Below are 24,469 nucleotides of genomic sequence, written 5' to 3'. Positions count from 1 at the left end.
AACTGAGAAGAAGTGAAGTCACAAACAGAGGAGCATTAGAATTCATTCTATTTGTGAAAAATGTGCTTAAATGTGTCAAGATTTACCTCCAACTCATGAACGACCAGGAAGCGCTTCAAGTACACCAGCGGTACTCGTGCCACAGTTTGAACCACCACACATCGGAGGCAAACACATTGACACACAAATTGAAACTTTCTGATACACCTAAGAACCCACACAGTCATGAGACACACACACTCCACAGCAGACTGGATACAAAATAAACAGAGAAGGAAGAAATCTATGGCTGTGGGAAGTAGTCTGGCCTTGACTGTGAGGCGATGGAAGAGCTGAGTGTTCACAGGCAGAATAGATCTCCTGATGTCAGACGCTTTCTCTACTTTTCCCCCTCGACCAGTGCCTTTGTGTTAACAGCATGATGTCATAGGTCACATGACCAGTGGAGGAGCGTCACTGGTAAATGAGGTGGGAAAGGAAGAGTGATTGCATCTAACAGAAAAGACATCCGGCTTATCGTGTTTGGACTTGAAGAGAAAGAAAACCAGACTCCAGTGAGGTTAGTGGATGGTCTTTTTATTGAACAGAAGACAAAGTGAGAGATGATGTCACACTGTTAGACTGTTAGACTGCACGGTAAAGCTCCAAGCTCATCTCCAATAAAGTGCACTTTCAGTTCACACAATGCAGCTACACACGTTCCTATCCATGTCTTTACTACAACATCAGTCAGATTACAGCCGGTGACACACCTGAGGCTGTCTGTGTAAGAACACACACACACACACACACACACACACACACTGGCCGAGTGTGAGGACTGAGCATGTCACTGAGGGCGAGTGCATAAGTGTTAATGGAAGATCAGCGACACACACACACACACACACAGATAGTTGACTGATTGTTAAACAGCGTTTCTTTCATTTATCCTCAACTTCCAGTGAAAACCCTTGACTCCATTTTCCCCTTTATAAAAATAGTGTCTTTAGTGTCTTATTCAGGTTTTTCTTCTTCATCTCTTATGTACAGTTGGATCAAAGAAAATAATGTTACGTCATTATCGACTCCAGTTTGGCACAGATTCAGCCTGACGTCACCCAGCAACACAGATGGAAGAAGCAGCTGGGAGAGTCACTACGTCCAGCTCCGGGTGAGTCTCTCCACACACACACACACACACAGTCACTAAGCGATCAAACCCATCCCTACTCCTCCAGGCTCCTACAGACTGTGATTCTCCCATAAACACAGAATCTTGCACCTTTTGCACTTGAACATTCTGATCCTCAGCAACACTCTCCTGGAGTCTGCATGCTGCATTCCTATTGGTTGGCAAAAGATGCGTTTCAGCCAATCAGGCGACGTCTGACACTGAGATCTGAGACAAACCACTCTGGACGGACGACTGACGACTCCATCGCAGTTTGTCTGGTTCCTGTTCACCTGTTCTCTCTGTAGAAGCCTTCATTTACAATGAGATGCATTTCAAATAATTTCATCTGACGTGCAGCATAAAGGAACGTCACTCATAAAGAACACGGGACCAACAAACACAACACACAGGAACATGACTCCTCTGGGAAGAAGAATCTCAATGTGCTGCTACGAGTGAGAGAAACTAACAGAAGCATCATTTAAACACAAACCTTATCTGCAGCCTAACGCAGGAATGAGCAGTGTGAAGGGAAGAAGGGGGCGTGGCCATGTAGTGTGGGGTTACAGTGTGATGAAGGACGCAGCCACCACGGAGCAATAGTGTTGTGAGCTGACCTTTCACTTTGATATAAGAAGTACACAAACACACACACGCTGCAGGGAATCCAGCAGCCAGGAAACACAATGAACCATAACATCGAAACACACACACACACCCACACACACTCGAGTGTCACTGGGAAATGAGAGCCAGACATCTTATTGCACTATTTTCTCTCTGATTTCAGTCAGTTTGGAGTTTTGTTTCTCTTAAACCTGACAAATATGCTCACATAACATGCAAACGCCCGTGTGTGTGTGTGTGTGAGAGGGAGGGTGTTTGTGTGTGTGTGTACGCTGACAACATTGGACTCGACTAGCAAAATGTTGTTTTATGTCCGATCGTTGAAAAACTGTCAAGCTATCAAGCCATGTATCACACACACACACACACACACACACACACACACACTCACACACAAACACTCCTTATCCTTCATGCGGAGCTTAGACACAACACACCCTACACCCTACACACACACACACACACACACACACACACACACACACACACACACCTTCATTAACCAGCAGTCAACAGTACAAACACAAGTAATAAATATGTTAAGTTCAATAAATAGGGGTTTTCTACTGGAATACATTTTTAAAAAAATGCTAAAGATTCAGCTTCTGCTCTGGTTTCTAATGGAGTGTGAAGAGTTTCAGGTTCAGCTGGATCGAGTGTTAAAAAGGAAACGTCTCTGTTTCGACCTACAAAGACGTGACGCACACAGATCAATGAAAAACCTTGAATCAATGGAGCAGAGACCCAGATGTTGTCGATGTTTAGGTAGTTTTTCTCTCAGATGAACGCTTGGTCGCTCCAAAGCTGGAACCTTCCGGGTTTATACAGTGTGTGTGTCCCGACTTCATGCATCCGCCGTGATTTGAGACATGAAGAGAACAAACGGGCTGGACAGTGTGTGTGTGTGAGGAGGGGGGGAGCCCTAATGAAAGGATCGTCATGGAAACAGACTTTATATACACATAAATGAATAATCTGTGTGTGTGTGTGTGTGTGTCAGAGCAGACGTGGGACTCTGCTCGGTTCCGGAGAATCACAGCAGCAGGTTTTTACCACCTGCGGCGGGCTTTGTGTGTGTGTGTGTGTGTGTGTGTGTGTGTGTGTGTTCCTTTGTTTGAGGGAGCCTTTTTGCTTTTGTTTTAAAGTGCAGTCCTGATGCAGGTGACTTAAGGAGGAGAACTAGAGGAGGGATGAAGTGCAGGCGGCACCCCGGGGGGCTCGCTGTGGGACAGAGGGGGCGTTGGCACAAACATCACAGAGGTCACACAGTCTGGTTCTGTTGGGCTAAAAGGTAAAAAGGTCTAAACCTCCGGGCGCCGTCACTCCCTGGACTGGTAGAAGAGGATGTATCCAGACTCAGAGTTTTTGGAGATGTCAGAGGTCAGACCGTAGAACTCCTCGATGGCCTGGGCGTCGATTTTCTGAAGGAGCGGATGATACACACACACACACAAACACACACACACACACAGATTAACTGATGATACCCACGGCGAGGACACAAACACAGACTGATGAGTCAAAGGGAAGCCAGGCGGGCGATCACAGTGCGACCCACCTCCACAATGTCGTCATCAAACAACAGCCAGAAGCCGTGACTCTTCACTATAGTGATGTAATGGCCTCGGTTTGGGCCGCTGAGGAGACAGAGACAAACTGTGACTCAGTGTTACACACACACACACACACACACACACACACACACACACACACACACACACACACACACACACACACACACACACACACACACACACACACACACACACACACACACACACACACACACACACACACACACACACACACACACACACACACACACACACACACACACACACACACACACACACACACACACACACACACACACACAAGTCCTACGCTGGATGGCCGTAAGCCGTCTGGACTCGTAGACGGAGACGATGCCTCCTCACTCACCTGCCGCAGTGAACCACCACAGCCACCAGGTCGTACATGCGGTCCAGGTTGACGGCGTCCCCGGACGTGTTGAAGAGACGCAGCTCCAGAGGGAAGACCACCCGGTAGGACAGCTTGGTGTAGCGGTGCAGCTGCTCCATGTACTTGAACCTCTTCAGGTGGAGAGCCAGGATCATGGGCAGCTTCTTCACACGCATCCTGCAGAAGAGACGAGAGCGAGAGTGTAAATCAGGCCTCAAGCAAAGGTGTGAAGAAGAGCGGGGCTGGGGTGCTTTACTGACCGTTTCTGTGCTTCCTGTTTGCTGCAGCATGTCTCACAGTAGTATTTGTATTCACTGCACAGGGTCTCTGTATTGCTGAAGTCCCTGCGGAGCAAAGAAGGACAGAGTTTTCATACCTGAGGCCTTAAAAGGGAACAGGGAGCTGCAGTGGCGGGCGTGTCCGATTGTCCTACCTGAGACAGTGTGTGATTGACGTATTCTGCTCCACGTCCACGGAGAGATCGAGAAAATCCTCGTCTTTGCTGCTCACCTGACAGAGAGAGGGCGGGACGGCAGAGTGACTCACTGACTGTGAGCGAGGAGGCGTGACGACACAGATTCACCTACAGACTCTGATTACGCTCGGTGGCTTTTGTCTCTGCGCTGCACAGATCGATGCTGTCTGCGGCGGTTGCTCAGGGCAACCCCGTCCTGTACTCGCACTCGGAAGTTGTAGGACAAAGCCTCTGGGGTGAAGCTGGTGGTCGGCTTTAAGGCCCACAGGAAGTCGTCACTCACCGTTTCACAGTTGAGGCAGCGCGTCTCGTTGGTCAGCGTGCCTTGGAAGATGTCGTGGACCCAGGTGGGCTCCGTCTTGTTCTCCGTCTCGGCCTCGGCCGTGACCGCCGTGCCGTTGTTCTTCAGCCGTCCGTTCTGCTTCTCCTGCTTCTTCTCCTCCTGCAGGATGTCGGCCACCGTGTTCAGCAGGTAGTTGAGGAACTCGTGGGCGTCCTGTTGCATATAGTTGTCAAACAAGTCTGGAGGAGGGAAGCAGAGAGTTTGATGGCAGTGACTCAGGGAGAAGGAGGCTTTAGGCATTCAATCAGTGTGTTACTCAGTGTGTTATCATGTTATCACTCTATTAAAGCCTTAAAGTATAGAAGTTTAGATGTAGAGAAGCCTCTTTGTTTACATGGAAGTCTATCTATCCATCTTTATTTTGCTATCTTATAAATGATCCGGTGAGGACGGATATCCAGGTGAACAAGCGAGCAGAGGAACTGAATGGTTGAACACCTCTGCATGCTCCAGCCTGTTCACCTGATCACCATCAGCCCCCTGCAAACCCGGGTCCAGTCCAGTCCAGTCGCCCAACCTGATTGAAGACGTTTCCTGGGCGCTGTAACCGTGTCACACACACCACATCCTGATCTGTTGTCCCTCAGAGTCTTTCACCTGTCAGAGCTCAGCCTGGTGTCCATTTCATTCGCAGCCATGTTGGAGATAAGGAACATTCCTCAGCTTTAGATTAACTCCTAATGCGCTGCGGCGGTGGAGAGCTGCTGCCTCTTGTTGCCATTTGGGCCAATGTTTACCAACATCATGTCATCCGAGGCCAAACCCTCATCCTTCCCCTTGTGTTTGGATGTGATTGGATCACTTAAGGGAGGCGGGGCTTAGAACAGAGGCCTGGTGTGTCTGTGATGTTAACACAGTCACATGAAGAACAATCTTATGAAAGGCCTAGAAATCGATGTTCGAGTAGATTGGGGACGTTGACGTTTGATTATCTGATGCATGACATCATCGGGCTGCGTTGATGACGGCCGACGCACAGCGATGATGCGAACGCGCCTGACAGTTTGTTTTGACAGTTCTCCATATGAAGAGTGAGGCGTGCAGGAGCGGCAGAGAGAAAAGGGCCAAAGGTCGCGCGCAACAGAGACGCCATTGTTCCGCCGCATAAAGAGCTTCCTCAACCTGGAGAACAGAGAACAGGCAGCACCTCTCTCTCTCTCTCTCCTCTCTCTCTCTCTCCTCTCTCTCTCTCTCTCTCTCTCCTCTGAGTGACCTTACCACCAACACACACACACACACACACACACACACACACACACCTGCCCTTCACCTCAAACATTCAGACCACATTAAGAGCCAGATCTCCACTCTCTTACCTGTTACCGTGGCGATATCGCCGCACGAGACCATCCACGTTCTTACGGCGCGAACAAGGATTTGCATTCTGACATCTCGCTAATTAAAATTCGGCCAAAGGAAACGGCACTCACCGTTTTCCTTCCGTAGGCGGGAGATGAACTTCTTGGGCGGGATGACGCCCACTTTCTTCTTCTGCGTGGCGATGGAGTGGAAGAGGTCGGCCAGGCACGTGAGCAGGTTCTCTTTCTTCTTCTGCTGGGCTTTGTAGGCCAGCACGTTCTCCCGGAAAGGCCGGCAGAAGTACAGGGCCTGCAGCACCGAGTTACAGTAACACGTGTTCCCAAACTGGAGAAAAGGGACGGGACAGGAAGAGGAACACGCATCAGAACAAAAGACGACTTCATCTCTGCTGGGAAACACACTGATACTTTATAAACATGTAACAGAGACGCTGGTATTCTTCCCAGCAGAGAGGCGGTGGGACTTTCTGAGGAAGGTCAGAGGGTAACTAAGCTGTGCCAGGACATTACTGACCACACACACACTACTCCAGAATCTGTGCACGGACGGAGAGATTGATCTGTTTCTCTGTAAATGCCAGAATTAAATGTGATCTCTGTCCTTGTTTGGGCTCATAAACACAGCTTGTTTACCCTCCATCATAGCAGCTGGTCTGTGTACGCCGTGATTCACCAGGTCCGCCCCCTCGCCCCGTCGCACGCCCGCTCATTGTTTTGTAAAATGACACCCGTGTTCTTTGGCAGTGACCTTTGTCGGTGCGCCGTGACTTTGTGATGCTTACATTGACCAATCCAAAGTAGTGCTCATTGATGGGGAATTGCTCCGGGCCGATGTCTTTCTCCAGAGCCGAGGCATTGGTGCCCTGAAAAGACCAGAGAACAACTTGAGTTCACACAAGACACACAACACACACAAGATACACAAGACACACACTGTAAAGCGGCTCATTGGTTCCCGCGGGAGTTAAAAACGATCAAAGCAAAGAGAGATTTGTTTGCTCTGCTTCATGTAAATGTAGACAAATTGTTATGGAAATTTCCCCTCGTCAACAAGAACCCATAAGCTGCTGGAGTTACAAAGCTCAGAGATCTGAAATCAGAAACCTCTCTTATCCAGAACAATCCATGATATTACACCTAACTATGGGAAGGGTTTTCTTTTCTGTCAGATCTCAGGGTCTCTGTGCCTGGGGACGAGCTAGAGAGACCAACCTGTCACCGTGGAAACAGGATACGGTCTAAATAGTTGCGTCCATGTCAAAAGCCGGGGAGGATTTGACAACCCGACGTCTCAGAGCGTCCACTTATCTCCCGTCTGACTGCTCTCACTGTTCAGAGCTCGCAGAAACACAGAACACTGAAGACAATTCAGCTGCTGGACGGCTTTGACTCTCAATGACTCGTCTCTTTCTGTCAAAGCTGCTTTGTGCCTGATCGCTGCTTTGACTGTGAGAAGCAACAACGCATCAGCAGGCAGCTCCAAGTCCATAAACTACACATACACCCATTCTACCGCTCCATGCTTCAGTGCGTCTTTGTTACCTGATAGACAAAGGCCTTTTTTAATTGCAAGGGTCTGCCTCTCACCTAGACTGTGTCATTGATTGAACAGGAAACACTGGCGTTCTGAATTACCCGTGCGTTGGCGGAGCAGAATGAACTCTGGAGAGTCACTACACCCACATGCTGGCGTCACGTCTCAGGCTGGAGTTATCGTCAGCCTTCAATGTTCCTTTCCTCTGTTCTATGCTAGAAGTAAGTCCCAGAGGAATACGATGACTAAAGCAGAAGTGATGTCTGCAGGTGTCCTCCTGACTCAACAACTATCAAATACTGCAGGACTTTATACTCAATCAGTGTTACCAGAAACACTTGATTTCATCTGGAACTTGGCTGTAAAGCAAAGACTTCCAGGGGAGGAGAGGAATTGATTCAGTTACAAATTGCGATTCTGGAGTCAAACAATCTTTAAATCAATACTGAAAACATTTAGATCCAGATGAAGAGGATTTCTGAGCCACTGAATATCTTCACACCAACCAACCGCTGCACCAGGGACAGAGCGGCTGACGGAGCGGCTGACAGATCAGCTGACAGAGCGGGACACTAGCTGTCACATGGGATCAAAGCCTCGTCCTCATGGTTGCGGGAGAATCTGCATGACTGTTGAGACACGCTGCCACCCATGACAAACACTCACGTCCGTCCAAAGTGAACGCCTCTGTAAAAAGGTCATGCAGATTTATAACTGGTTACACAAGAGCGGAGTGTAACACACCGCTGCAATACGGAGAGGAGAAGAAGAAGAACAGCAACAACACGCATCAATAAAGGGGGATCCTCCTCTACATTAACCAGAGCTTGAGTGTGATCTTAACAGCTCTCAGCTACAACATAAACACATATTAGTCCAGCTCCTCTTCCTCTTCTTGGCCTTTAGGATGCAATCACTCTCTAGACTGCAGATTACGCAATCAAAACAAGCTGTCAGAGGCAGCGTGCTACGTTCAGGCAGACCTCAACCTTCTGCTGCATTCAGGCGCTCATGGATCTATACACAACTTTGGAGGGGTGAGGGACTTTTACAGACATCAACCACAATGTTTATGTAGTGATGAAGGGCCAGAGGTTCACTACACACACCCCACTAAGCATCGTGTGTGTAGAGAGCAGAGCTATGCAGAGGTGTTACAGTCGAGGAGCACAGACACTTCAATGCATAACAGGTTTACTAATCAAGCAGTAGAAACATCTGAGAGGAGGAGGAACAGGATGAGGATGATGAGGGTGAACCTGAACAGCTCTTTCATCAGCACCGCAGAGGATGAAGGCATTTAAGTAACCTTGATGCTTCAGAGAGTTGTTTGCATTCATGGGGGGTGAAGCTGGAGAACAACTGCAGTGTTTCCTCACAGACAATGTCAACAATGTCACGGGAAACAAATAGAAAGAAGCGTGAGGGCTTCAGGTCCAGGCCTCAGTGACGGAACCACCTGAGCCCAACAAGAACAGAAGGACGCCATTAACCCCCCCAGGGTGAGGAGGGGGGGCGACACTCTCCCAGCATCTCTCTCTCTCTCTCACTCACTCACACACACACACACACACACGCACGCACGCACTGCGGGCTTATCGGTGTAGTAACAAGGAAAGCTAGCAAGCTACTTACCATATTACAAATGGAGGCGATATTTCTGACAGTCATTTAGTTTACAGTGTCCCCCTCACCGCCATCTTTATAAAAATGAACATATTTCAGAGCAAAGCGACGCTGAGAAATCAGGTTGAATCGCCGCCGCGGCTGGAGGCCAGACTGCAGCCCCGGGAGTCAGAAAGGCCGTGAACGTCTCACCGGGAGAGAGACCGAGCACCACCGCGAAACTAAAGGCGGCGACTAAAAGGCTCCATGTTCACTCACATGTACACAACTCTGCGACAAAACACACGCATGCATGAGTAAAAAAGTGCACACTCCAAGTTGCAGGCAGCAGGTTGTTAGCAACGTTTACTTAATAAACTGCTGTGGGATGAACGGAAGTAACCCGCCTACCGCTGTGCAACGCCAGAGCTCATTGGTTTAACCTAGTACTCTATTTGATTGACATGTTTAGAAGGCCAATCAGAGACGAGGATAGTAAAACTAGACTGAGGCGCGACCAATCATCAGCAATGATTTGGAGCAATGCTTGACGGGAGCTGTAGTTGATTTTTATATACGTATTTAAAGAGGTATCGGTTTGACGAGCTTCAACAAAACTACAACAAATGTTAAACAAGTGAAAATTAAACCATTTTTTTTGGTTTTAACTGCGTTGGTTATAATTGTTTGTTATTTTTCATATTTTTAGTAACAAAATTAGCCACAAGGACTTTGACTTTGTTTTTTTTGGTTTTCTTTTACATATTACAGAATAAAGCTTCAATTAGTTACAGGTAAATCCCACAGTGACCACAGATTAAATGGCTCTAATGAAGAGGGTGGGATGATACAAGCGAGTCCCTCTGTCGAGCTCTGCAGGAGGCAGCGGCCCCAGGGACTCAAGCATTCAGCACATTTGAAGCTTGGTTTGTGCTTTCATACCACTCCCCTGGTAATTATCTCCTCTGCATTTACAAGCAAACAATGAGAAAGGAAAGCAAAAAATTAAACAAAACAAAAAACAACAATGAATTACCTACTTCAAAAGGAAGTGGAAGGAGAGAGAGGGAGAGATGGAGAGATGGAGAGAGAGAGAGAGAGAGAGAGAGAGCATTTAACCAAAACAAAAGCCAGTGTTGGCAGTTTGAGCGTTAGTGGGCGGGCGACTCAAAGACTAAATAGGAAATGTCAGAGCTCTTTGTCAACATGACATCTGGTTTGTACCGAGGGTTTATTTGGGAAATCTGTTGAATGACATGTTCTCATATAAACTATTGTATAATCTATGAACATGTTTGATTGACAGGTGAAGAATGGGCCCTCTTATAGGCACAAAATGTCTCCAGACGTCCTAAACACCACTGTTGCTATCGACGACTATCTGAATAAACTAAAGGAGTAAATTTCACGCGTTATGCAGACTCTCAGAAACTAGGATAGATGTAAAGATCAGGTAGTCATTGTTATTAAGGCTTTCCAAAGATAAAATCTCTTTACCAAATCTGTTTGATCTGTTTTGTCTTCCTGGCCTGCAAAGATGGCTGCATCCACTCTCCCCCTCTGGGTTTATTTGGGCTTTTAATGTCTTTCCTATGTGGAGGCCTGCTGCTGTTTGGATGAGTCTGACAGGAGCTTTGTCTGAAAACAAGTTTATTTGGCCAGAGAGCAGGTGGACCTCAGGGGCCCGTGTCTGTTTGACCCCCTTCTGCTGAAAAGTGGAGAAGCGGTGTTTTCATTTGGGGGCACACACACAGACACACACACACACACAAACACACACACACGCACACACACACAAACGCAGTACAGATGAGCCTCCTGTCTTCCAGCTGCTGCAAACACAGTTAAATGAATTATGCATCATTTCCGTAAACCTGAGAAAATAAGCTTCCAGTCCATGAGTTTCATAGCTCTGCAACAAAGAAGCCGTTCCTCTGTATGGGAGCTGGTACAGGCACTTTGCTGCATGGTAAGCAAAATGTTGATTCAAATTAACTTCATCATTCTTGTGCAGCTCAATGTGAAACCACTCTATGTGCTCACGTCTGTGATCAGCTGATGTGGGGCTTTGCTCATGTGGAAGGATTCCAAAGGGTCGGTGTGCTTTTGGCCTTATGTGGTCTCCATCGTACATTCTGTTCAAATAGAATGAGAGCTTTTCTTATTTATTATCTGGGAAGGTCAAGGCCCTCACAATGTCCTTGTGGTTGAACAGGGTGGCTCATTGGGGGAGCTGAAATGTTATCAAAGGCACTGTAAGGACAAATTCATTACAATAAAGATGAATATTTGGGAATCAAACTAGATTTCTTTAGTGTAAAATACATTAGGTAACCCTGGAGAGGCTGATTATTGGCATGATCAACCTGCTCAATCAGATGCTTCTGTTAGTATCTTTGTCAAGAACACGTGAGGCTCAATACCCAACAAATGCTTTGTTTTGTTTTGTTACATCATGACAGCCTCCTAAGAGCAGTGAGGAGGGAAAAAACAAAAAGGAACAGAGTGAGCAGCAGATATGAAGGAGGTGGGGTGTGTGTTATTAGTTGCAGTCATAAAGCGTTGGCATGCTGTTGGCCAGAGGTACACACTGTTCCAAACAAACTCATCTGGAGCCTCCTTGTACCTTCGAGTAGCTCCATTAAACAGAGGAGTGTGTGAGTGAGTGAGTGAGTGAGTGAGTGGTGGAACCTGATGCACACATCCTGGAGTTTAGCTGTTTGGGCACAACAAGGGGCCTTTAAAGTGGCATTAAAGGTGAAAGAGAAACATTTGAAGTCATAATTAATATATCTGAATGTAAATTTGAGACTATTCAATAACAAACCACCAACTGCAGGGGAAACAATCAAACTGATATCAGATTCAACAACAGCTTTATCCCCCCAACATGCAGCGATCTGAGCATGATTGTGCAGGCGTTGACCCTTTCCCCAGTCTCCTCCACGTTCATGCTCAACTACCCAAAAAATGCAACCCCGTGCTGCTACACAATCACTGTGAGTCAGTGAGATAGCAAAGACGGCACAATGGCGCCATTGTGCTCATCGCTCGGAGCAGAGAGCAGAGGAGTTCACTGTGACCATCTAATACAGTTTGACCCAGAAAAGGCGTGTGCTCTGTGTGCAGGACATGTGTGCTTGTGTGAGCCGGTGCACATTGTCGTGCGGGTGACTCAGTGTCACACTCCGGTCGAATCGAAGCACAGCGCAATATGATGGATTGTAAATGATGTTTATGTAAGCTTAATGGAGCTGAGGGCTGTGGTGATTATGCACAACAGTGACAAGCAAACACAGCAGCGTTAGGGCCAATTAGGTTGATTCTGAGTCAGAGTGCTTGCTGTTACATCAGGGTTCAGGTGAGCTTATTCAATTGTAAAGTCAATAAGGACTCATTGGTAGAGAGCAGCGCCTGGTTTAGAGCCGTCGTCCTCTCATGACGCCTGAGCCGAGGCCAACTCTTTTATTAACAGAGCTCTGTGTCTGCTTATCATAAACAGGACTGTGGTTAGAGGGAAGTGAATGGACTAATATGGGTGGTATCTGGACACCACCACATACACACATACAGTATACACACACACGCTCGTGTATCACATCCCCTGCATACTTTCTTCACCTCCTTTGGCCCCTGGAGTCTCAGGAGTATCTTGTCGTGATCACGGTCAATAACAATAGATGTGTTTGTATAAGTGGGATGTCTTCAGTGAGCTGAGATGGCTGCAGAAAGCTACTGGAGCTTGACCCACTTTCCAGTCCCGTGAACCGCATTATTTCACTCTGCCAGGTGCCGGAGAGACTGGAGGTCTAAAGTGGACATGGAGACCTTCTCTGCCTTCACTAGAGACACTACAGGCTCGGAGATCTGAGTTCAGTTCAGCTGGCAAATATGCTTAAGACAGGATTTGCTGTACATTTCTATAAAAAATACACAATTAGGAACATTGTCTTAAAGACTAACGAGCTGTGCACAAGACAAAGTACGTAAACATGCACATTATACATATTATATTATATTTACACTGGATCATATTTTTGTTAGTACTGGTTGGAATGAATAAGGATTCCATCATTCAGCAAATATGCATGACTCACTGCTTCACTGTCATCTTACACGAGGCTCAACATGTGAGGAAATAGATGCAGAGAGGATATTTAAATCAGAAAGCAGCAGATCATTTATGTGCTTTAGTAAATCAATTGACCGTACAGTCGTATAATCCAGGGCTGTTCTTTGTAAAGCTTCATTTATGTTCATCTTAGTCTAATTAAGTGGATTGCATGACTTTGAAAACTCAAACAGATTATTCATGAAAAATGTGTCATACGCATAAATTAAGCTTTATGAATGTTAACTGTCAATCAATCAGTTTGTAATATGACTTCACATGTAAAGTTTGAGAGTCACCTCTAAAGATCCTCCTCATCAGGCTTTATCACTCATATTCCTTGTATTTCTGTTTAAATAGAAGGATGTCCTGCCTGATAAACTCTCTGACATTCAATCATGTCATGTCTCATAGGTTTCCATGCTTTTGCTAAGAGAAAAGCAGGTGTGACTCAAGCTGAGGACATTTTGTTAAATCAATAACAGGACCAAGCTGCATCACTTCATCAGCTCCTCTCTGCTAATAAGGGACACCAAGTTTTCATTGTCAGGTACAGAGAGTCCCTGTTGCCCCTGAGGTGTGTGTGAAGTGGCAGCTCTTGGTATTCATGGGCTGTGAGGAGTGGAGCAGCGGGCGCCTGATGCAGCACCGCTCACTTTCTTCACCGTCTCTTACTTACGCATTTCTCCCCGCTGCCAATTGTCACCCAGGGTACAGTGTGTATCGTTCAAGAACACAGACACGTCGCTCCATTTATGCCTGGAGCAGTGTGGCTCACCTCTGCTCTCTGGTCACTCGTGCCCTAATGGCCCTGCACTCGCTCCCTGCTGCAGACGTAATGTGGATCTGAGAGGAAAATGTGTTCTTAACAGCATCTTCCATCTGAGGCCGGGGGTGAAAGGGGAGATAGAGGAGCTTCAGTCAACTCAGCAAGGAACATTTAACATAACACACACACACACACACCTTGTACTTCCTGTAAAGCGTGCATTGATTCACATACCTGAACCTCGCCTGCTCCCATCACCTCTCATACACGCACAAAGGAAAGCTGCTGGAGAGAGAGAGAGAGAGAAAGAGAGAGAGAGAGAGAGAGAGAGAGAGAGCGAGAGCGAGAGAGCGAGCGAGACCCTGAGAGTCTAGCAGGGAAATTATCTCTGACTGTGTGTGTGAATCAGCCACGTGTATTCACTCCTGTGTTCATAGAAAAATGTCTTTCCATGGTGAGCAATAGATGAGTGAGTGTGTGTGTGTGTGAGCGTGGATGCATGTGTGGGAGCACATGTGTATTTGAATGAATATTTGCAGTTGATTCTTGTGCGATAAACAGTGTTTTTATGTCTGCAGGGAGGACAGGAGAGGAGAGGAGAGGAGAGGAGAGGAGAGGAGAGGAGAGTAAGTCACCTTAACCTCAGATACTCCTCCAGAACAAACACACTGACCTGCTGAGCTGAGCTGCAGATTCAAAATGAAAATCCTAACAAAATGAAACAACAACTAAGTGCGTTTCTTACAGGTCGTAGAAACGAGACTTCCCAGAACCCCAAACATTAAGCCTGAACCTCAGGAACGAGACGAAGACGAAGCTCTCTCATCTGTGAGGGCAGAGCCTCTCGGCAGAAGCAATTACTCCCCTGCATTACCGTCTCCAGGGTGATGGGGATAATCTCACGGCTCTGAGTCAAACCACTCACCTGGGGAGAAATGAGAAGTAATTCATCAAAGAATCAAGGAGCCGCAGGCTTCATCTCATACGCACGGCTATGAGAGAGCAGTTATCGTCCCTGCTGGACACTGTGTGTGTTGGTCTGCCTGCTTCACTCATCAAACACACACACACACACACACTGTTTATGTCCAGGTTTGTTTAGGTGTGTATGAGTGTATCAGATCTGTGTTCACAGGTGAGATGAGACTCAGCTCCATTCTCTCTCTCTCTCTCTCTCTCTCTCTCTCTCTCTCTCTCTCTCTCTCTCTCTCTCTCTCTCTCTCTCTCAGTCTGGCAGGTATTGACACGGCTGAGCTCGTCTGTCAGCTCACACACAATCCTTCATTCAGCCTGGTGAGACGCTGGACTGACAGAAACAGAAGCAAAGGATGACAGACGATCAGTTTAACACAAGCAGAGTTGTCATTTGAAGGTTATCTGCATAGTTTGAGCGAATGTGTGTAAAGCAGAGGAAAGAGAAGGTCGCCTGCTCAGAGGGAAACATATTTATGTCACCATTCATCAAGTTACAGGATGGAAACTTTGCGTTATCATATTGAGTTTATAAGTGTGGCCTCCTTTCTCTCAGCCTGAATGCGTGTGTGTGTACACGCTGGCTCTCTCCTCCCTTTGTGGTATTCATCATGGGGCTCTTGTTACCTGTGTGCTGATGAGATAAACGGGTCAGGGCGTCCCGCTGAGCGCAGGGATGAGAGATAACAGCCACACACACCTGAGCATGCAAGCTTACAACAACAATCATTTCCCCATTGACACACTTTTCATTTCTCCTGGTCTCAGACACGCCGTACCTGACACACATCAGGCTCAAACTCTCCGCTGTTATTAGAGTTCTTTACAGCCGGGACGTGATGCAGGGCTCGGCTCCGGCGCTGTGCCAGAGACAGTCCCTTCAGGGAACTGTCTGTCTGTATTACACACAGCCACCCTGCTATGAAATTGGCTTTGCCTCCAGCGTGAGCTCCGGCTCCGTACAGGCCGGGTGGTAAAGCAGCCTGGACAGACGGGGGCCCCCCAGGCTGAATCACAGACTGAACCCCAAACCATAAACTTCAACCACTGAACCGCTGTGTCCTCACAGGATCCCTGCAGCCGAGCGTGTCGCCGTGCGCCTGCTAGGATTTTATCTACGTCCAGCATTGTTTGATATAATGCTCACATTGTCACTGACTCTTATCTGTGTGTGTGTGTGTGTGTGTGTGTGAACGTGAGGTTGCTGCTGTCTGACGTCTGACGGCAGAACAATCCCTATCTGATGACACATTTATCTGGCTCTCTTCTTCTCTAAGTTCATTGGAAATCCTATTTTCAAATCAGCTGTGCAGAAATATGATGATGAAGTCTGGATTCCATATAATAACTAAAAATTCATAAATAACCTACTGAAATAGGAGAATTGAAGCTCCCATTTTAAAGCTAAAGATCACAAAGTAGCACAAAACCACAGAAGAATATCTATTTGATGTGATGAAGAACAACTGAGCCCAAATCAGAGTCAAGTTACCAAACTCCTCCTTACCAAACTCGTCTCATCAAACACATCACTCAGCACAAACCGTCTCCTGCACACATATGACATTTATCTATCTTCTGATCTGAAAGAGAGTGATATAACGATGATGAACACATTTTCAGGGTCAATTTCTACTATGATTACACAACCCAGCTCTTTTCATTCCATCCTATCTGCATCATCTCAGCTACACACACATCAGTGTTTGCTGCAGGTCTCTAGTCTGTCTGTGCCGGATCCTTTCCTCATTGAAGCCTCGGGGGGAAAATATGAGAGATACTCTTGCAAAGAACGATCTTGCGATGTTATTGAATTATTTTCTTACTTCCTGGATCCAGATTGAGGCTCACATTTAGTGGATTGGCCACTGAGCCGTGCCAATAATCCTGCAAAGAATCAAACAAACACAGCAACAGATTTCAGTCACTGCATGTCACAAATCTACAATATAGAGCAACTATAGAGCAACTGTAACCATGGACGCGATGCAAAAGCTGAATCTCCTGCCTCTCAATAAAAATATCCACCATCATTTCCCCTTTATTTTTCAGTGAATGAGCAGATTAGGCTGATGGATCTCTTCAGTTTGTAGTGTTTACACAGGCATGGCAGTGACAGAGACGTGGCACAGCCTTTCACTCACACGGCTCGCACGTGAGTGTGAACAACACCTCCACATGAGTGAAAACAGGATTATCCTGGAGTTTAAAGTCTTACCTTAAACACACACACACAGCAGACGAAAGCACATTTATCCTCTTTTTTTCTGTCTTGCTCTTACACACACACACACGTTCATACACATACATACACACGCATGTTGGCACACTGCAGGCCTGACACGTGCTCGTCAATCCTCCAACATCTCAGACAGAAATGAGAGTGGAGAGCCATTACCCAATCTTACGCTACAGATCAGCGCTGGAATGTAAACAGAGGAGCCGGAGGATGAATGAACGACGGAGAATCAAGATTTAAATGTTTTCCATCAGCTTTCTTAAGGAGGCAGTGATGGCTGACATCACAGTGTAAAGGCTCATGGATGGCATTCTTTGATGGGAGGGGAGGGGAGGGGGGCGGGGGCCAGTGCACTATTGTCATTCAGACCCTGTGCCCCCCCCCCCCCCCCACCTTAAACCTAAAGCCCACCTCTGCTGCCCCCTCTGCTGTTCACATGCAGGGGGATGCAAATGAGAGAACAAGTTGGAATGTTTACATTTCAATACCAAAATAACAACCTCTCCTCCTTTGTGTGGCTGAGATCTGCTGGACCGGCGGGCTGATATCATTTCCATTGGTCATTGAAAATGCAAACGTTGTTGCCTGTGTAAACAAATAAGCCAACCGATCTGTGAATGGAGGGAGAGTGGATCCTCTTCATCTCTCTGTGGCTCCATTTAAAGGGAAATTCAGCAAGAAAATGGAAAACGTGTACAAAACGCAGCATTGTCTTCTATAAGTTGTTGCTTTAGGAACTCAATGTTTGGGCAACAGTGGCCACTTGCAACTCCAAGTCAAGTTTGTGAACCCTACTTGTAATGTTGGAGTAAGTGACCAACAGATTCCACAGAGAACCAGGGTCAGTGTGAAATCTATGGCTGCCAATAACCTCCTTTATAAGCCATGATGAAAGCCAATGAGAATGATAAACATCTATCATGGTCCTGATAAACGTATGAGCGTGGCTTATGAGCTGCGCCCTGAGGGAACCTCCACACTCACCCTCATTCTCTCTTATCCACAAATCACTTCTCTTTTGTGGTTTTGGGCCCAGAGGCGAGTGACGGCCGCGTGCGTCCGCTCTGCTCCACTGTAAAAGACAAGGCACCACCCCGGGAAATCAGTCCTCACCTCTGTGTCAACAAGGACATCCTCGTGAGAACCCCTCCACTTCACCTGCCCTGTGTCCCCTCCGCCAACCCCCCAATTAACCTGACATTCCACTGTTTCCACTGAATGCCCAGAATTCTTCCTCACCATTTTCCACACCCCGGCTGAGGATTACCCCCTATTTTCCCCTCTCTAACCCATCTATTGTCACCTCTGTGTGAGTGACACTCTGATCCCTGAGCCAGCCCTTGTTCTGCTGTGTGTTGATTCTTTCACTGTAATTGTCTGTCCTCACTCAAAGGGATTTCGATCGACCTCCAGGCCTCCCTCAGGGAAAGTGAATGCCACTCTGGACCGATGCTCGCCTGCTGCAGTGTGACATGCATCATTATCTCAACAAACGTGATGTGAACTCTCATCTATCATCACTTTATATAGAATATGTGGAGGATCTGTGTCGTATCAAGGCCTGAGATTACACAACATCATTACAATCATTGATTCACAGTGGCAGGATATTAATTTTGCCTCCCTAATTGGGACTGGAGGTCACCCACAGACGATCCATACACAAAAATAAACACATTTTTAGTCATTACAAGCAAGGAAACAGACTTGGAAATCCCTCACTCCAATCAATCCCTCAAATTGATTGAAGAGAAACGATGAATCTAATGATTAATTAGACTATAACTCGAGTAATCAATATTTGAATATGTCCAGTATATACTCTGAGTACATGTGTCCATCAGAGTCTGTTTCTTACTATAAGAGACATGGAGAAACCTGAGCTAATAATCATTTTAATAAATCATCAGAATTGGTCCAACCTGACAGCATGATGATAATCAGAGTTTGATCGGTTGCTCCCCAGCAGAGTGCAGCCTTATAAATATTATTAAAATAATCATGACAGCCCTAAACATGTTACAGAGGTGGAGTGAGTGGTGTTGAGAGGGTTAATTATATGCGTGCACACTTAGCTGCAGTGTCCGCTCACAAATCTGAGGCACTAATTTCATATTTCAGCGCAGCCGCCTGTCATCAGCGCTCTTATCGCAAATACATACCAGACCATAATCAGCGGAGGACTGGATGCCAAAATACCTCAGGAGGAATGAAAGATGGGAGAGGAAGGCCGGGGGCGGGCGGGGGGGGCAAGGGGGGGGCCCTGAAAGAGAAAGGAAAGTGGGACAAAGAGATGATACAGGTTAAATCAGAGCGGCGGGGTAATGAAAAGCAGCTGCTGCACTCATTTAGCACGTGGGATAACAGCAACGGTTCTCAACTCCTGCAGCGCTTTCCTTCTCAAAATGGTGAGACGGACCTGGAAGACGGCACGTGCATCACTGCTCTGCTGTCATTTATCACACACAGAATGACATGTTGCATTCTTTGATGAATTGCCCAGGCTTTACACAGGTCCCAAACACTAAAGGTGCTAAGCCCGGGCGTCCACAGAGCGGGTTGTTACATTCATTCATTAGGGGTTAAATCTATGCGTAGGAGTGTGAATGGGCCATGGATTTGTACGACATCACAGCCATTAACCCCCGCACCCCCCTGTGTGGACGATCCAGCAGAGGCATGCCTGAACAGCTCTCCAGCCTGTAACCCAACACTGGCTGAGGCTGAGCGGATCTGTCAGCGTCCCAGATTCCAAACAAAGTGTTGTGATTTGGGTACATGCAGAAAACATGTAACAACAACACGCAGAGAGGAGGCAGGTGGGCGCTACGTGAGATGGTGTGTAGAGATTTAAGGCTGGAAACGATGTGTGTAGGCATAGGATCCCTGGTAAAAACATGTTTACATGAAAGGGAGCAGGCACACTAGTTATATATGAGGATACAGCAGATATTTGAATATTTCAGACACAATACTTCCAGAGAAAAATATTCAATTTCCAAAAATAAATTATTTATATAAGTCTTTATCACATTTAGAGAAAAACAGGTTTCATGTACACAATCTTCATACACACACACACACACACACACACACACACACACACACACACACACACACACACACACACACATATATATCTATACATCGGACAAGAAACTTATCTGAAAACTTGATCCTCATCATAATTCATCATCATGTGTGTGTGTGTGTGTGTGTGTGTGTGTGTGTATGGAAAATCATTCCACACAGCATGTTTATATATCTGGTATATTCATCTATCTACAATCTATGGCACACACACATATATTGGATAGCTGACAAATCATGCTGTGATGTAAAATCTCTTCCATCTTTGCACGTTTTACACCTGACACTCATCAATTAAGACACATTTGAAGAGAAAATAAATAATTTCCCCATACAAATATGAATCAATCAACATGATAAGAGACCATTCACTGTATAGATCACGTGTTTACATCACTGTGTGTGTCCATATATCAAATATCTACACTCACACTAACTCGTTTTCATTTCCCTTACTTAACACTTCCCTTATTTTATCATCTTCATCACGTCATCTTGATCATATGCTGCATTTCATATTAAGTACATGAAGCTGAGCCTCATATTTGTGTGTGTGTGTGTGTGTGTGTGTGTGTGTGTGTGTGTGTGTGTCGGTGCAGAGGAGCCACCTGTTGTAGCACCATGTCTTGACTTTGCATATAGCTGAAGCTCCACGTGTATGTGTGTGTGTGAGAGTGTGTGAGAGTGTGGGGCAGGGAGGGGAGGGAGGGGGGTCACCACCGTCCAATCAGCTGTGAGCGACGCTGCGGCGCTATAAAAGCCGCATGCGCCTCCACAGCCAGTCAGCAGCCACAGTGATCAGCCTCAGTCCTCAGCCTGAATCCTCTCCTTTGCGCCTGACTGAGCTGAAGCGGAGTAACTGAGCCTCGTCCAGCACGTCGCGTCTAACGGCTTCTACGCTTCTTCTGCTGCTCTTCTTCCCTCGTTTTTTCTTCACGGACCTGACCGACGAGCAAACATGCGTCTGATGCAGAACATGACGACCATCGCCGAGACGGAATACTGCGTCCCGAACCGTGTGATCAAGATAGCGGTGATCGGAGGCGGAGGAGTCGGCAAAACAGGTGAGATGCTGCCGGAGGACTGAAGCGTGTTTGAAACTCTGCTGAATATCTGATGTGAGTGTGTGTGTGTTAAGCGTTTTATCCAACATGGTCTCATCTTCCTCGCTTTCTTTCTTCCTTCCTTTCAGCCTTGGTGGTGAGGTTCCTGACGCGCCGCTTCATTGGAGACTATGAACGGAATGCCGGTGAGTCTCAGATCTCTACACAAATGACGAGTTTTAAAGATATTGTTGGTTGATCTTCTCTGTAATGATGAAGACGTTGGTGCTAAATTTCGTTTTGTCCTTTTTTTCCCCAGGTAATTTATATTCCAGAGAAGTTCAAGTGGATGGAGAGCAAGTGACCATCCAAGTCCAAGACACTCCTGGTGCAGAGGTAAATATACTTTCTTCTATTTGTTTATCAGAATCATTATAAAGGCAGATAACCTCACATTATTATATGATATAGAAGTTAAAGCAGTTTGAGGCTCTGGATAATCCAACACACACAGATCACATCATTTTAATATTTCCCCTCTGGCTGCTCAGACCATCGGAGCCTTCTCTGTCTGGGCCGGCGTCCAAAGAGAGCAAGCAAAGAGATTTTTCTGTCTGGCTGAAGCCGAGCCGTCAGTCTGGCCGTCTAATTTCCCCTTTAGTCTAATGGCAGTCTGAGGCCAGAGTAAATGATACTCTGATCCAGACTCCTCCATCACACACACCTCGCTGCTCTCACTCACTCAGCGCTGAGTAACTCTATCGCTCATGTCTGCCTCGCTCTGCATTCCACTCATGACTAAAGATCACTTACATAATGTGAGGAAGTGCTTCATCTTGTCTGGAGTTCTAGCTGAGGAAGAGGTTTGTGTTCTTTATTTTAATGAAGTGTGCCCCTTTTCCTTTCCAGGTGATTGATAATGGCCTCAGCTTCCCCGATCATGTGACCTGCTCCATCCAGTGGGCCGACGCCGTGGTGTTGGTGTACTCTGTGACCGACCGCCGCAGCTTTGACCTCATCAATCAGCTGCACCAGTTGGTGGCCCGTGCAAGCGGAGCCAACATGCCCCCGGTCATCCTGCTGGCCAATAAGGCCGACCTGCTGCACCTGAGGCGTGTGGACCCCCAGCAGGGTCCGGTACTGGGGGGGACGCTGGGCTGCTCCTTCTATGAAGTGTCAGCCAGCGAGGACTATAGCCAGGTACATGGGGCGTTCCACCGCCTCTGCTGCCAGCTGGCCAAGCAGCTGCCGCCCGCCACCTCCATCGCCACCCACAGCCCCGTCAGCGCCGTCCCAGAGAAGAAGCGCTCGCCCCTGATCCCCAGACCCAAGTCCCCCAACATGCAAGACCTGAAGAGGCGCTTCAAGCAAGCCTTGTCTGCCAAAGTCCGGACCGTCACCTCCGTGTGAGAGCTGAAAGTTTAAAGTGACCCGGGTGGCCACAAAACAAGGAAAGTTTTAAATGAGGGAAAGAAAAGAGGACAGAAGATGCATACTTCTGTAATGAAGTCCTCTGCCACTATGGCTGAAGAAGAATAGTGGTGGGTTCTATGTAGCCGGGGCAGGTGAACCTCTACGAAGGTACCGAGGTCCTGGTGGGCAGCGGTCTTGCACCGATTGAGGGATTTGCAGTTACTGAGTGAGGGATTGAGGTCTTCGCATTCTGCTCAGGAGCAGAAACACCTGAGGACAGAAACGGGTGAGGATGAATGAAGCCCAGACACTCTACATGTAAACAAAGTGACTGAAGCAGCAGCAGCAGCAGCAGCTCTGGAGGACTCTACTGCTCATTTGTAGCTGCTCTGTTGAGAGTCTTTGGACCGGGCGGGGCCGCATGCTGGTATTGTCTCACACACGAGCCGCCTTGAGCTGGGCCTGTTTATGTGTGTGTGTCCCGTCTCTCCTGTGGTCCATCAGTGTATTCCTTGTGCAGCATCCCAAACCGTGAGGAGGGGATGAGCAGACTCAGCATGTAGCATGTAGCATGTGGCGGTGATCACTGGTGCACTTTACAAAGGAACAGTTCAAAGGGCGTGTTATTATTTGTTGTGACATGTGATCATTTTTTCTTGACAATAAAAGAGGATGAATTTGATATTACATTGTCTGGTTTTGATTATCATTCCATCACACAACCAAGGATTGGTACACAGCACTTTACACATAAACTCAATACTTTACATCACAGCCTGTAGGAGCTGTAAGACAAACTATTTCTTTCTATTAATCAGCTAGTCGACTCTGTTATTGACTTGCTTGTTTGTTCGATGGTTATATTCATCATAATATACAGTATATTAGAAAAAAGTCATCCATTGGTGAGTTTACACTGTAGAAGAATAAACAAAAGATACATTAAATGTAAATAAACCTGTTAGACTTTAAGTGCTGCAGGTCTGATACTGCTGTTCAGACCAGTCCACATCAATAAGTGCTGCTGAGTGCTGACAACGTTTTACAACAGTCAACATGAAAGTTTCACCCATAACAGCTGAGGCAGAACAACAGTACAGATACCATGAATGATGAAGGACACAGCAGAAATTATCAGAGTAAACACCCAGGTATGCTTAGATTCTCATAATGTTTGATGGGAAGATGACAGCAATCAACACTACAAAGATCTTTTACAATTCATTGTCAGTCCTCCACATCCCTCCAAAGCCAAAACCCATTGACCCCGGGAACACAGATGAAGAGTTTTCCACAGAGCAGCAGCAGCAGCATAGTCCCACTTCATACTGAGACCTCAAATGAAATCCTGCCCTTATCTGACATGCAGGCTCATGTGCCTCTAAAAGCAAGTCATCCTCACACTCACTGACAGACCTGAAAAGGAGGATGGGTGTGAGCTCTAAAGTGAATCCTGTGACACGAGGAGGTCTGGGTGTGAGCAGCAGACTGCTGCTGGGGCGGAGGAGGGATCGTATGGCGAGCAGGGGCGGCCATGGAGCCCCCTTGTTAATTATTCTCCTCTCATTTGTCTCCATCAGATGTTTGGAGGTGAGAATGGACCCTGTGTGTGTGTGGAGAGTGTGTATTCCCCTCCTCTGACCCTGTGACTGAGATGGAGCTTTAAAGCAGCAGGCCTTCCTGTGTTCACACCTTCACTTGTAATGACTTCACACATGTGGTGTCGCTCAACACATCCTGATCTAAAGAAGGCTTAATAACTGTGTGTGACCTGCTGCATGTGCAAACAAACTATTTCACACACACATGTC

General features: G+C 46.9%; 2 protein-coding genes across 2 annotated transcripts; one reads left to right on the top strand and one right to left on the bottom strand.

Annotated features, from left to right (window-relative positions):
* Positions 1-568: 568 nt before the first annotated feature.
* On the bottom strand, positions 569-9,403 carry usp46 (ubiquitin specific peptidase 46). Its single transcript, XM_076153592.1, has 9 exons — positions 9,052-9,403; positions 6,665-6,745; positions 5,994-6,207; positions 4,504-4,742; positions 4,179-4,255; positions 4,006-4,089; positions 3,725-3,922; positions 3,342-3,420; positions 569-3,204 (listed from the first exon to the last, which is right to left on the bottom strand). Exons 1-9 carry the CDS (start codon positions 9,085-9,087, stop codon positions 3,103-3,105), a joined length of 1,110 nt encoding a protein of 369 aa, XP_076009707.1. The 5' UTR covers positions 9,088-9,403; the 3' UTR covers positions 569-3,102.
* Positions 9,404-20,991: 11,588 nt separating this feature from the next.
* Positions 20,992-23,336, top strand: rasl11b (RAS-like, family 11, member B). Its single transcript, XM_076152830.1, has 4 exons — positions 20,992-21,266; positions 21,395-21,451; positions 21,565-21,641; positions 22,155-23,336. The coding sequence occupies exons 1-4, from the start codon at positions 21,161-21,163 to the stop codon at positions 22,653-22,655; spliced, it is 741 nt and encodes a 246-aa protein (XP_076008945.1). The 5' UTR covers positions 20,992-21,160; the 3' UTR covers positions 22,656-23,336.
* The last annotated feature ends 1,133 nt before the right edge of the window (positions 23,337-24,469 follow it).

This window comes from Genypterus blacodes, unplaced genomic scaffold (assembly GCF_046128005.1).
Source record: "Genypterus blacodes isolate CSIRO-AG114 ecotype Tasmania unplaced genomic scaffold, CSIRO-AGI_Gbla_v1 ptg000058l_1, whole genome shotgun sequence".
In the NCBI taxonomy this organism is placed as follows: Eukaryota; Metazoa; Chordata; class Actinopteri; order Ophidiiformes; family Ophidiidae; genus Genypterus; species Genypterus blacodes.
Note: the sequence above shows the minus strand (reverse complement) of the source record. Positions and strands in the feature narration are given on the sequence as shown.

Bases quoted from the DNA above. Each gene is read 5' to 3' on its own strand.
- rasl11b (XM_076152830.1), top strand. From the start codon at position 21,161: ATGCGTCTGATGCAGAACATGACGACCATCGCCGAGACGGAATACTGC. The intron at 21,452-21,564 runs GTGAGTCTCAGA...TTTTTTCCCCAG, and splicing joins AGACTATGAACGGAATGCCG to GTAATTTATATTCCAGAGAA. The intron at 21,642-22,154 runs GTAAATATACTT...TTTCCTTTCCAG, and splicing joins AAGACACTCCTGGTGCAGAG to GTGATTGATAATGGCCTCAG.
- usp46 (XM_076153592.1), bottom strand. From the start codon at position 9,087: ATGACTGTCAGAAATATCGCCTCCATTTGTAATATG. The intron at 6,208-6,664 runs GTAAGCATCACA...CCTTTTCTCCAG, and splicing joins ACTACTTTGGATTGGTCAAT to TTTGGGAACACGTGTTACTG. The intron at 3,205-3,341 runs GTGGGTCGCACT...CCGCTCCTTCAG, and splicing joins TTGATGACGACATTGTGGAG to AAAATCGACGCCCAGGCCAT.